The sequence below is a fragment of the Centropristis striata genome, chromosome 18 (genome assembly GCF_030273125.1).
Source record: "Centropristis striata isolate RG_2023a ecotype Rhode Island chromosome 18, C.striata_1.0, whole genome shotgun sequence".
NCBI lineage: Eukaryota > Metazoa > Chordata > Actinopteri > Perciformes > Serranidae > Centropristis > Centropristis striata.
In genome coordinates, this window is record NC_081534.1 from 14,587,186 (window position 1) to 14,599,505 (window position 12,320).

Consider the following 12,320-nt stretch of genomic DNA (forward strand, 5'->3'; position numbering starts at 1 on the left):
AATTTGTTCAATGACGTATGCTTTATCTTGTACACAGCAACAAACAATAAATATTTTGTTTTCTGAATTGAATGCCATGCTTTCAAATTTTCTTCATACATCAAAATTTTAGGGGGACTAGAACTTCACAAGGAATATTTATTCACCTAGTCTGCCCTCTAGCTGTCTCCCACAGAAATATCCTATGGGTGATTCAGCTGCATGTGTCACTTATTTACACTACTTATTTACCCTTTAATGTCTCACAGAACAAATACACAATTAGTATTTACTCTTCTGGAGCAAACTAGGTGAAATTGGAGATTGCTTGATTATTTCCCATGCATGCAAGTTCCTACTTTTACTGTGAACTCTGTGTGTGCATGTGCGCGTGTGTGAAAGAGTGAGCGAGAGAGAGAAAGGAGGAGGAGGAGGGACCGTTATAGGCACCGGATGAAAGACGTGAAGTACTCAGATGTGTCCTGTCTTCTCACAGTGGATGATGCGGTTGTGCGGACCTGATAGACCAGAGTGATTACTCACAAAGCTTCATGCTTCAATCATGGAAAATGAGATTATTTAAGCATTTTTAAATGGATATTGAAGTCTTAAATTAGGTCACCAAGGACGCGTAAATTCTTGGCACCGTGCGTAAAAACGTGGAATTGTTTGGATAATGAATACAAAGCAACAAACAGGACTATTTTCCGGAAAATCATTTCTTGATTTCTATAGGCAGTATTAAGAAGTGATAGTTAAATCTGCAAGCACATTTAGGTAAGCTACAGTGTGCCGCTCCCTGATTCAGCACCGGATGGCTCACCGACTTAATGCGCGGACAGGCTGTGGGAGCGCGGAAACAAGAGGTTCATTGCAGGGTGAGAGCGAGTAAGCAGAGCTAAAGTGTAAAGAGTGATACATGCAGAGCTTTAGGAGAAAATCAGTAAAGTTATTCAGCCAGAGTACCGTCATACTCACACCCCGCCCACAGATGTAAACGCAACTATACGGACAGTAGTGGTGAAGTTGTCCTGATATGCCTCCCAGCTGCGAAGATGACAGATTTTGCTCACAAATCACGGTTTCAAGGTAACGTTTTGACAGCGGACGGAAACACCTCGGTGCTCTCCAGTGAAGTTGGACTGTTTACCAGCAGAGTGCAAAATGGGACACAACCACCTGTTCTCTGTGAGGACCGCTTTCCTCTGCTCACTACTCTTGTGTCAGTCAGGTAAGTACTTTTTAAAATATTTTATCGTGCTTCCGTAAACGGAGGACTACATAAACACGTCGCCGTTGTCGTTACGGCAGGTAACTTGAAAATGTCACGTTTAAACCGACATTTTCCCACATTAAAAGACTAACTCTACGACAGGCAGGGTGCTACTTAACATTTAGGCAACATTGAGTGATAACGTCGAATTAATAAAAAGTTACTCGACTTAAAAGGAGTAAAATGTTAACTTACCTTTCAGTCTCAATACCCGCGCACTTTCACGCAAAACTCCCATAATGCCTTTCTCAAATTTTAGTTAAATCCTCCCTCGCGCCTATCCAAAGTTACCTTATCTCTTGTGTAAAGTCCTTATACATTTATTTTTATACTGTGACAAGTAGAAATTATTTTTTTAATGAAACCAGTTTTACCACTGTATACAGCAAGACCTCCATCCTCCACTTTAGTTTTAATTAAACATATTACAAGGCTAGTGTGGTAAATATACATAAAATAAATGGACTAGCTAGCTTCTCTCTGTTACCACCAGAGAGTTTGGTACCCATAATAGAACCCAACCCACCGAAATTACTCTGCAAAGGGTTAGGATCTTCTTGATTTAAATCGCTTTATTAAAAAATATTTTACATTATTATACATCATTATAATTTAAACACACAATATATATAATTACCAACTAATTGCATTTCTACAAATGAAAATTTAGAAAATAGAAAGCAAAATAAACAGTGCAGGATGTTAGGTATCAGGCATTTGCTGACCATTAAAAAAAAAAGCTTTTAAAATGAACACCATTTTAACTAACCAAGGCATTGTTTTCTATGTCAAATGTTCTGTTGAAAAAAGTTTTCATATCGGCGCATATCGGACAACATACATGCTGATACTGATGGATATCAATATATCTGTGAAAGGCCAATATAAGCCAATAAACTCTGGCTGTAATCCTTAACCATGCAAATTTATAAATTCTAAGAGAGATGCAGCTGCTCTTCACTAAAAATCACAAATCCTCAAAACAGTGTGAGAAAATATTCCACACATTATGCTATAATAGCTTAGTCACCATAGTTATAATTTCAGTGGGTGTTAACGGTCACAGATTTCTAAAAAACAGAAATGGACAAGACAAAGATGCACATTTGCAGTCAGAGTTTGGAGCAGGTTTTAGACTTCAACCAAAGAGTAAAAGGTCAAGCCAAATTGTTTAATTTTCCTTATTATACTGCATCCCTTGTGCACATCAAGAGGACAGGGTTAAACCCTAAATAATATTTTGTGGACATCACAGTGTCATTAGATGGACAAGTTAATTTTAGTTTGACTTTAAGTCCATCAAGCTTGACAGGGGAACTCAGGACGACTCTATTTATCAATTCAGGAGCTTCTACATGGATATTTATGAGTTCTTCCCCCAAATGCAAGTAAGAGTGGTAGGCATAAACTAGTGCTCACTAAGAGGTCTGAGATAACATGTCTTCTTGTGGTGTACGTGAGAGAGAGTTTAAACATGAATGCACTCTAGATTGTATGTCCCCCTCCCTCCATGTTGACATGCAACAGTAATCAGGTGTGCAGGTGCTTGATCTCGTGCCAATATCAACTCATTATGTCACTGATAGAGATCACCTTTCTGGCTCAAATCCCGCAATTTTAGTCACGGAAAATTGTTGCATGATGTTTTTAAGTGAACTTTTTTTATTTTACTCTTAAATATTTGACAGCCCAATTTCACGAGAGCGCCTCTGGCTTGAGAAGCTGCTGACTCGATCATCTAAACTGGTCAGTGTTCCATACACCTCGCCAAGGGGCTTGGCCACAATCCAACATGAGCAGCAGCAGTGTGCTGGATGTTGGAGGTGTCATCTCATTTCAAGTCTCCGCTGGCAGGAGTCTTTGATCTATGGCACCCAGGAGCCATTTTTTTTGTAAGCCCCGCATCTGGTCTTTCCCAGGTGCACGGACAGATGAAGGTGCGCCGCCCTGACAGCAGATAAGAAGTCTCTGGTGCCTGCTTGTTTGCAGAATGAAATTAGTTCACGATGGCAGGAGATGGGCCCATGTGCACCATTTGCAAATTAACCCTGATTTCAGAGTATTTACTATTTTTTTCCCCCAAACTATTGCTAAAACGACTGCCTAAATTGTGACTTGACATGGAATCCACACACATTACACCACATTAGAAAGGCAGCTGTGTTCTATAGAGGATTCATCTGTATATTTGTCCAGGCTTTCCCTGTTAAAGACCCTCAAGCCAAAGAATTAGCATAGGCAATAAATCATTTAAACAGATTTGCATGCATCCCTCAGGTTAACTCCATGAAACATTTAAGCCCCTCGGCTGGTTATCCTCCACTGGACTGTCAGTTAGGGGTTGTCATCACAGCTTCAGCTCAGCCGTGGTCAGATAATGACGTGGCCCCAGCTAAGCAGCCATGACGGCTGTCAGATGGAGGTGGTCCAGGGTCTTGTTTTAGGATTTTGATGGAAGCTCATGTCATTGGTTAGCATTATACCTTTACACAACAGAGATCCTGAGGCAGTGGGTGTTAATGGCATGTAAACCCACTATTGATTTTTTAATTGATTCTTGAGGTTTGGCCTCGGTGTGATACTGTACTTTAACATTTCCTCGTATAAATCTCTAGAGAGAAGCTGCAATAAGATGTTTGCTTATAAGATAAATTATCTTTATGTACTTTAAAGGGATAGTTTGGATTTATTGAAGTGGGGTTGTGTGAGGTACCTATCCACAGTCAGTGTATTATCCACAGCAGATGGTGGTCGTTAGGCCCCGAGTTTGGAGAAGCAGACAGGAGTATCAACACAGAAGCTACGTGATGCCTTGGACAGGGGCAGAAGCTAAATGTATTTAAGCCACTTGGAAAAAAGGCCCACTTCAGTTTAAGTGAACAATGTATTCAGAATATTTTCACAGCTTTACCTTACCACCAGACCACCTTGTTTAAGTTTTCGTGGGAAAACTGAAGCTGTTATATGCTCTAGTCAAAGCCACCAGACCAGCCTCCATTGGGGGGGGGGGGGGGGGGGGGGGGGGGGGGGGGGAGGGGGAGATATCTTGCAGAACACATCTAAAACACCATAAGTCACAAAATTACACAAACTAAATGATTGAGGAAGCATTTTACATTTTATTGCTACCAGTCACCCCTTCCTTTTCAAGCATGTCAGAGAACTTTGGTGGCCTTCAGGCAACATGAAAACGTGAAAGAGAAAGTGTTTGAATTGTCCATTCTAGGCTGCTGTAGAAACATGGTGGTGCAACATGGCCGACTCTGTAAAGGAGGACCCGCTTCCTACGTAGATATGAAGACTCATTCTCAGCTAACAAAAACCTAATGATTCAACGTTTCAGGTGAATATTCACTAATGGAAACATAATTATGGATATTAGACTCCATTTCTGCCAATTGATCGCCCTAAAATGTCAAATACTGGTTTCAGAAGTCCAGAATCACTCAGGTTATAGTATACACAAATGTAAACACGCTGCCATCAGTCTCTGCTTTAAGTGAAAACTGAGTTAATTGTTTCATGCATCGGCTGTAACACAGAGTGACAGACAGCTCGACAATAAACACCCTTCACTGGTGAGAAATTAGCTCACCTCCACTTAACACAAGCAAGCAATGATGTGTGTAATTGACTCTGACTACATTGATGAAGGTGGGATCTGTAATCCCAGAGGGGCGGGATTTACTGTCTATGTCAATGCTATTCATTCTGCAGAAAAATAATACAGTGACTCAGTCTGAGCTTGTACGCAAATGTGTCTAGACTGCGTATTCAGAATCAATTTGATTAAGCCACCTCTCGTTGCGAAGCCACACATCCATAATAATAACGTTTGAGAGATAAAGAGAGGTTGCAGCTGAAATGTTGCTGCAGAGGGAGATATTTCTCCACCTGCTCACCTCCAGAGGGTTTAGCAGACAACCCACAGGGGGAGTTCAAATCAAGAGATCAAAAGATTTGCTATGATGCGGAAAAGTTGATAAGGATTAGGACGTATATGTTTAGAGTAGAGGTCTGTGCTGAAACACGAGCTGTGCAAAACACCCAAAAGCCACAATATAATGCCAGTGTGATTTACTCGTGGTTAAGTCATAGACTGTAGATTTAGGTGAGGATTAGAGCCGACACAAGTGACACAACATTAATATGATGCCTATAAACTGAGCAACTTACACCTGTCCTCTTCCACAGTGCTTATTTTACATATATTTGTGATTAACTGCTAAATGCCAAAAGGACAAGCCACAAGTTAAAACCGAAATGTCAAAAGGGCATTTGTACTGACACTGACACTGAAATGTTCAATGGCAAACTCCAATAAAAAGTTACAAGAACTTTTAATGGATCTATTAAATACATATTTAAATTGTGAAAAAAAGACAATGGTAGTGAAATTTAATAGAATCTGGAGTTTTCATTTGTACAGTGTTAAATAAATGTGACCAATTTATCTATTCCATTACTCTCTCTATTGCATCTGTCCTCTATAAATGTTTAAAAAAGAGAATATACCTTTAATGAAAAGTCTGTTTCCGCAGTTCTTTGTCACGAGAAGACCCACTCTCACGCTGAGGATGAGCTCTTCAAGACGCTGTTCGCAGGTTACAACAAGTGGTCGAGGCCCGTGCCGAACATCTCCGATGTGGTCATCGTCAAGTTCGGACTGTCCATAGCACAGCTCATTGATGTGGTGAGTCATCATCGCCCGGTTCATACAGAACATAAAGACATTATTAAACACACAAGCTGTCACTGGAGATGTGACAGCTGCTGATTTAGATGTGAACCAAGGACCTCACAATGGATGATATAATCTCTGTTCCCTCATCTTTCAAAAGAAGCCATTTGTTTTACTGAAGATGTGGATTTTATACTTTGATGGACTTTCAAAGTTTCAGGGTCAGACTGAAGACATTTTAGTTTACTTTAAAGTAGAGCCAGAAAGATACTGATTTTAGAGGGGGAAATTAATTGTTAACCGATATAGTGGTCGATATAGTAATTCTTTGAGCTGTAATGCAAATAGGCCTTTTTTTTCTTGAATTTCCCTCGGGATAAATAAAGTATCTATCTATCTATCTATCTATCTATCTATCTATCTATCTATCTATCTATCTATCTATCTATCTATCTATCCATCCATCCATCCATCCATCCATCCATCCATCCATCCATCCATCCATCCATCCATCCATCCATCCATCCATCCATCCATCCATCCATCCATCCATCCATCCATCCATCCATCCATCCATCCATGTGGATTGTGCACCAATTTTTCACCACTCTGTAAATGTACCCAGAGAGCTACTTTCTCAAACATAAAACTTTATTAAATAGTATTTAATATACATTGTTTTAATTAATATATACATTATACAAACAATGCATTCCATTGTCAGTCAATTATATGAATGGTAACTGAGAAAATGGGAATAAAATAAATCGCTAAATAAACATCATTACTGTTCAGTTTAAGTCAATTGTTGATGATTAAAAAAAATGAATAGCTAACACCGTTTTTATATCACGTTATGCAACATTTTCTGCATTATATATTGTGAAAAAAGTTTTCATAACGGCACATATCAGACAGCATGTACACTGATACCGATATGCCTTTAATAGGCCAATATCGGCCGATAATATCTGTCAACTGATATATCTGTCTGGTTCTACTTTAATGTGCAATAACCACAGATGCCAGATTTTTTTTTTTCTATATTTGTCAAGCTAATATTTTCCAACTAGTTTTGGTCAATTGCAGATGCCGATACTGCTATATATGCAGTTATTTTCTCAACATCAAGCTTCTCTTGCAGTGGAATTAACATAGTTTTCTGCTTAATGTTATCATAATGGCCCAGACATAAAAAAAAATACAATAATTTTCTAAATTATACATATTCATATGGCAAAATAAGAAAACTACTTAACCCATACAAAACATACGAAAACAATATTTTGAGAAAAAGTTTACGAGATTAAAGTGTCAAATCTACGAGAAAAAAATGTGCAGATTTATGAGATTTAAAGTGGCGAATCTTTTCTCGTAAATCTGCAATTTTTTCACGCAGATTTGCCACTTTAATCTAGTAAATTTGCAACTTTCTTCTAGAAATATTACCTGAAGTTACCAAATGTAGTTCTTTGCCTGATAAAGGGTTAAACTTTACTTACATGTAAAACAATCATTGCAATTGAGTGGGCTGCTTCCCTCTTACCTGTGTGCATACATGTGTCGAAACAAAACTAAACATGGTCTAAGCTCGCAAATCATTGTACAGATGCTGGTGCCAAGAGTGAGAACTGAATTAGGTAAAAAAAGCTTTTAGTTACGCCGCCCCTTTATCATGGAACAATTTGCAAAAGGAATTGAAATTGTCTGAGTTGATCACAATCAGTGAATTTAAATCGATTCTAAAGGATAAAGAAATAATTTCCCTTGGTCTGTGTGACTGCTCCTTTCAGTCTCTACTGAGGCTCCTTCAGTGTTGTTGTGATGGCTGTAATTGTATGTAATTGTTATGATAACTGTGTTTACATTTTGTAACTTGTCTTTTTTTGTGCTGCTTTCTTGGCCAGGTCTCTCTTGGAAAAGAGATTTTTTTCTGGTTAAATCAAGTATATATATAATTAGTGACTTAATTGTTGCACCCTTATAATACTCTCTATGCTAACTTAAACATAAGGAACTGCAACTTTATCCTCTCAGTTTTACTCTACAAGTGCTTATCCAACAGTATGTTTTGTAATTTTGTATATAATAGCAAAAACAAACTTAGGAAAACTAGATTATGTATCCTCTGCCCCGTCACAGAGGGAAAAAATTGTTACAGAACACTTCACATCCATCAAGTTATTGAAGTAAAGTTGCTGCAAGCTATATTTGGCTCTGCTTTGACAAACCTCCAAGAACCTCTCTCACATATTCCTCTGGCCTGAGTTGACAGCCTTAACTCTGTGTCTCTCCGTCTGTCTGCTAGGATGAGAAGAACCAAATGATGACAACCAACGTGTGGCTTAAACAGGTCAGAAGAATGTGTGTCAGATTTGATTTATTATTAAGATTTTTTTGTTCTCAGTGGGGATCTGGTAATATATAATGTTCAGGATACGACGACGTATTATTAATTAGGGATTACAGCGCCTCAACACGTTGTTTGTGTCTCTCAGGAGTGGAATGACTACAAACTTCGCTGGAAACCGTCTGAATACGACAATGTGACGTCAATAAGAGTGCCGTCAGAGCTGATATGGGTGCCAGACATCGTCCTCTACAACAAGTGAGTACATATTTCATTGTTTATTCTGTCGTCTTCTATTGATTGATTGTTTAATTGTTAAAGTCCGTCTATAGAATTTCTTGAAAATTAGAAAAACCTCCACACACTGTACACATACTGCTAAAATATGTATTCACACAAAGAGCAGCAACATCAGTCTTCCATAAATAAGACACATCAGAGCTGCCTCAATCAACCAGTCATCCAATGAGTGTGCTGCAAAGATTGGTTAGACTGATGTTCACCTTGAACTCAATCAAATCGTGTCAGTAAGTCAAAAAATAATTAAAAAGATACAAAGTAACTCAATTAATGATTATAATACATCTTAGTACTCATATAACTCTATAGAGAAGAAGTTTATTTAGGACAAAACATACTGATGAATCTTAGTGTTATTAAAATTAAATGGGAAAATGCCTTAAGAATGTAAAAAAAAATAGTGAATGATTGCATTTATAGTCTCCCAGAGTTGCTCAAATTACTTTTATTGTCCAAAAACCAAAGTTTATGGTAAAGAATAAAGAAAAACATCAAATATTGTCTGAGAAGCTTTAAGAAGATATTTGATTGCATTTATTTTGCTTGAATAGATACATTGATTACTAAACTTACTGATTAATATTCTGTTTGTCCAGGGAACCAATTAATTGACAAATCTTTTCAGCTCTACTCAACATAAGCAAGTTCTCTAATCCATTTCATGATCAGGTCAAACCCACTATTTCTGTCTACTGCACAGAAAAGGTAATAAAAATAAATGACTTCTTCTTTCAGCATACTACAGTTGGTGCTTGTAACAAAGTAGCAGCCGAGCTTAAGACAAGAGTAACAGCTTCACTCAGGATGATAAATTGGTTCAAACTGATGCCTCTTTAGTGGATGGTGTCTGGTATGAAAGCAGCGCCATCTAGTGATGATAAAACATCCTGCACCTCAAAGTCAAACAGTTCTTCCTGTCTCAAATTGTAACATTTTTATATTCTATCTTGTTATGATGATGTTATTTATGAAAATGAAGACAACCTTCATACGTGTGTTGCTTCAGTGTTAATCTATTGTGAAATAGGCTTTAAGGAACTTCTCCCTTAGCCTAAATCCACCTCATGGAGATTAAACCGAGAGAGCTGGTGATGGAGTTCTGCTCCATGGAGTCAGTGTAATCACAATCTCTAAGTGCAATTTAAAAAAGGTGTGAAACTGATGGAATGATAACGCCTTAGCAAAAGCTATTATCGCCATTAAAGGGATGAATGGAGGAGAAATGATGGAGAAGATTAATATTGAGACATCACAATGCCCTTTTGCTGCGTAGTTTTTAAAAGTAAGAAAAGATAATTTTCTCGGCAGGAGGGGTCAGAGAAGCAGGATTTGATTGTTTATCTGCTGTTTTAGCCTTTATTCCTAGATATTAAAACTGATGTGTCATACACCAACACTCATGTCACATCTTCTGCTTTTCTCAGCGCTGACGGAGAGTTTGCCGTGACCCACATGACGAAGGCTCACCTATTCTACAACGGGAAAGTGCGCTGGGTCCCTCCTGCCATTTACAAGAGCTCCTGCAGCATCGACGTCACCTTCTTCCCCTTCGATCAGCAGAACTGTAAGATGAAATTTGGCTCCTGGACGTACGACAAGGCCAAGATTGACCTGGAGAGAACTGAAAACACTGTGGACTTGAACAACTACTGGGAGAGCGGCGAATGGGCCATCATCAACGCCGTGGGGACATACAATACAAAGAAATATGACTGCTGCCATGAGATCTACCCAGACATCACCTACTTCTTCATCATTCGGAGGCTTCCCTTGTTTTACACCATCAACCTCATCATCCCCTGTTTGCTCATCTCTTGTCTCACTGTTCTGGTTTTCTATCTGCCCTCAGACTGTGGCGAGAAGATCACGCTTTGCATCTCCGTGCTGCTGTCCCTCACTGTCTTCCTCCTCCTTATAACTGAGATCATACCGTCCACATCCCTCGTCATCCCGCTTATCGGCGAGTACCTCCTTTTCACTATGATTTTCGTCACCCTGTCCATTGTCATCACCGTCTTTGTGCTCAACGTGCACCACCGCTCTCCCAGCACTCACAAGATGCCCCGCTGGGTCCACTCCGTGTTCCTGGACCTGATCCCACGCTGGCTGTTCATGCGACGGCCCGCGCCAGATGGCCGGCGACGGAGGCTGCTGCTGCTGCAGCAGGAAGCGGCGCTGGAGCGGCGGCAGGGCCGGATAGCCGGGTACAAATCTGGCAACTGCATCAGCACCTCGGCGAACTGGTTAAGAGACGGGACCACGACAGAAGACCCAGAGAGAAGCTCTTATGAGGATTTAGAGCTGGGAACACTGACGTCATATTTTTCCTTCCGCCCTCCTTCGCCAAGACCTCCAGGGTCGACCCCCCCGCCGCAGCAGAAAACCAGCCAGAGCCGGCAGGAGGGGGCTGCAGGGACAAACAGACATTTAGCAGGGGTCAGGGTCAATCCCACTCAGAGGCCGGCTAAAGTTGATAACACAGACTCAACATTCCTGCTTTCACCAAGTGTTATACGCGCTCTGGAAGGGGTGCACTACATCGCAGACCATCTGAGGGCTGAGGATGCCGACTTCAGCGTAAGTATCAATAAAATATCACATCTGTAGTTATCAAAATGGCACTTAAAAGGTACCTGTCAATGGCGTCATTTTTGGCCTTTAAAAACTTTCTCACAATACATGGATTATGTGCCCATGTGAATTTCCTGTTTGCCAATTTTTATTTTTTTTATGGCTAATACAAATGTCAAGTCAAAGATTTTCCTTCAGCCCAGTGAATGTGAGAATCTCTTTAAGATTTCTTTGATCTTAAAGTACAGTATACTCCCCAGCAATTGAAACCACAACTGAAAAAGCCAGAAACAGCAGAGACCTTTGACGCTGGTGAACATTGCGGAGCATTTAGCGCCAAAAGAACCAGAAATATTCCTCAGGAGGTGGTAGAGACCAAACACAAAGCTAGACAGTGAATATTTGACTTATTTTTTCCATCTGACTTTGTCCATTCCAAATGAATGATAATGTTGCTCCCTTACTACTAGATGTTTTTATGAACAAATATATATGAAATGTATGCGTTACTTTTTCTCAATTTGTTTTCTCTCTGTTGCTCTTAATTATGCACAGGTGAAAGAGGATTGGAAATATGTGGCCATGGTGATTGACCGCATCTTCCTGTGGATGTTCATTATCGTGTGCCTGCTCGGGACCATTGGACTCTTCCTACCCCCTTGGCTAGCCGGCATGATCTAGCTTGTGTGAAAAGAATCCATAACCACCACTAGTTAGTGATGTTTGACCTTCAAAATGTAGCTGAACTCTACTGCAACACCTGGAATGTGACAAGTATTACTGCAGACCAACACACACCAACAAACCAAAAGTCTATGATTTTAGATTCTTATAACTGGGGCAGGGAAAGGGTTTATCCTCTGTTCAGTGGCTATTTTAGGCTATCTCAGACTCAGTTTGTCGCCTCGCTCAACTTTGATCCGACTAAGTTGCACTGTTGGCCTCAGGTGTACTTACTCAGCATAACTGTTATTTCAGTTAGGTTTGACCTTAAAGCCAACGTTAGCATGCTAACATGTTCAGAGCAGTAAATGCTAATGTTTAGCGCAATGTGAGATTTAGCATGTTAGTATGTTAATGTGCCAATGTTTTATAATGGCTGTGAAACTGCATACTAACATACTATTCAGTCTAAATATGATGTTAAAATTCAGTGTGTAGTGCGT

General features: G+C 39.7%; 1 protein-coding gene across 1 annotated transcript; it reads left to right on the plus strand.

Annotated features, from left to right (window-relative positions):
• Nucleotides 1-468: 468 nt before the first annotated feature.
• Nucleotides 469-11,857, plus strand: chrna2b (cholinergic receptor, nicotinic, alpha 2b (neuronal)). Its single transcript, XM_059355717.1, has 6 exons — nt 469-1,210; nt 5,794-5,945; nt 8,242-8,286; nt 8,432-8,541; nt 10,008-11,160; nt 11,710-11,857. The coding sequence occupies exons 1-6, from the start codon at nt 1,144-1,146 to the stop codon at nt 11,833-11,835; spliced, it is 1,653 nt and encodes a 550-aa protein (XP_059211700.1). The 5' UTR covers nt 469-1,143; the 3' UTR covers nt 11,836-11,857.
• The last annotated feature ends 463 nt before the right edge of the window (nt 11,858-12,320 follow it).

Excerpts from the sequence above, each read along its gene's own strand:
- chrna2b (XM_059355717.1), top strand. The coding sequence starts at position 1,144 with ATGGGACACAACCACCTGTTCTCTGTGAGGACCGCTTTCCTCTGCTCA. Across the intron at positions 5,946-8,241 it reads TAGCACAGCTCATTGATGTG|GATGAGAAGAACCAAATGAT; the intron begins GTGAGTCATCAT and ends TCTGTCTGCTAG. Across the intron at positions 8,542-10,007 it reads GACATCGTCCTCTACAACAA|CGCTGACGGAGAGTTTGCCG; the intron begins GTGAGTACATAT and ends TGCTTTTCTCAG.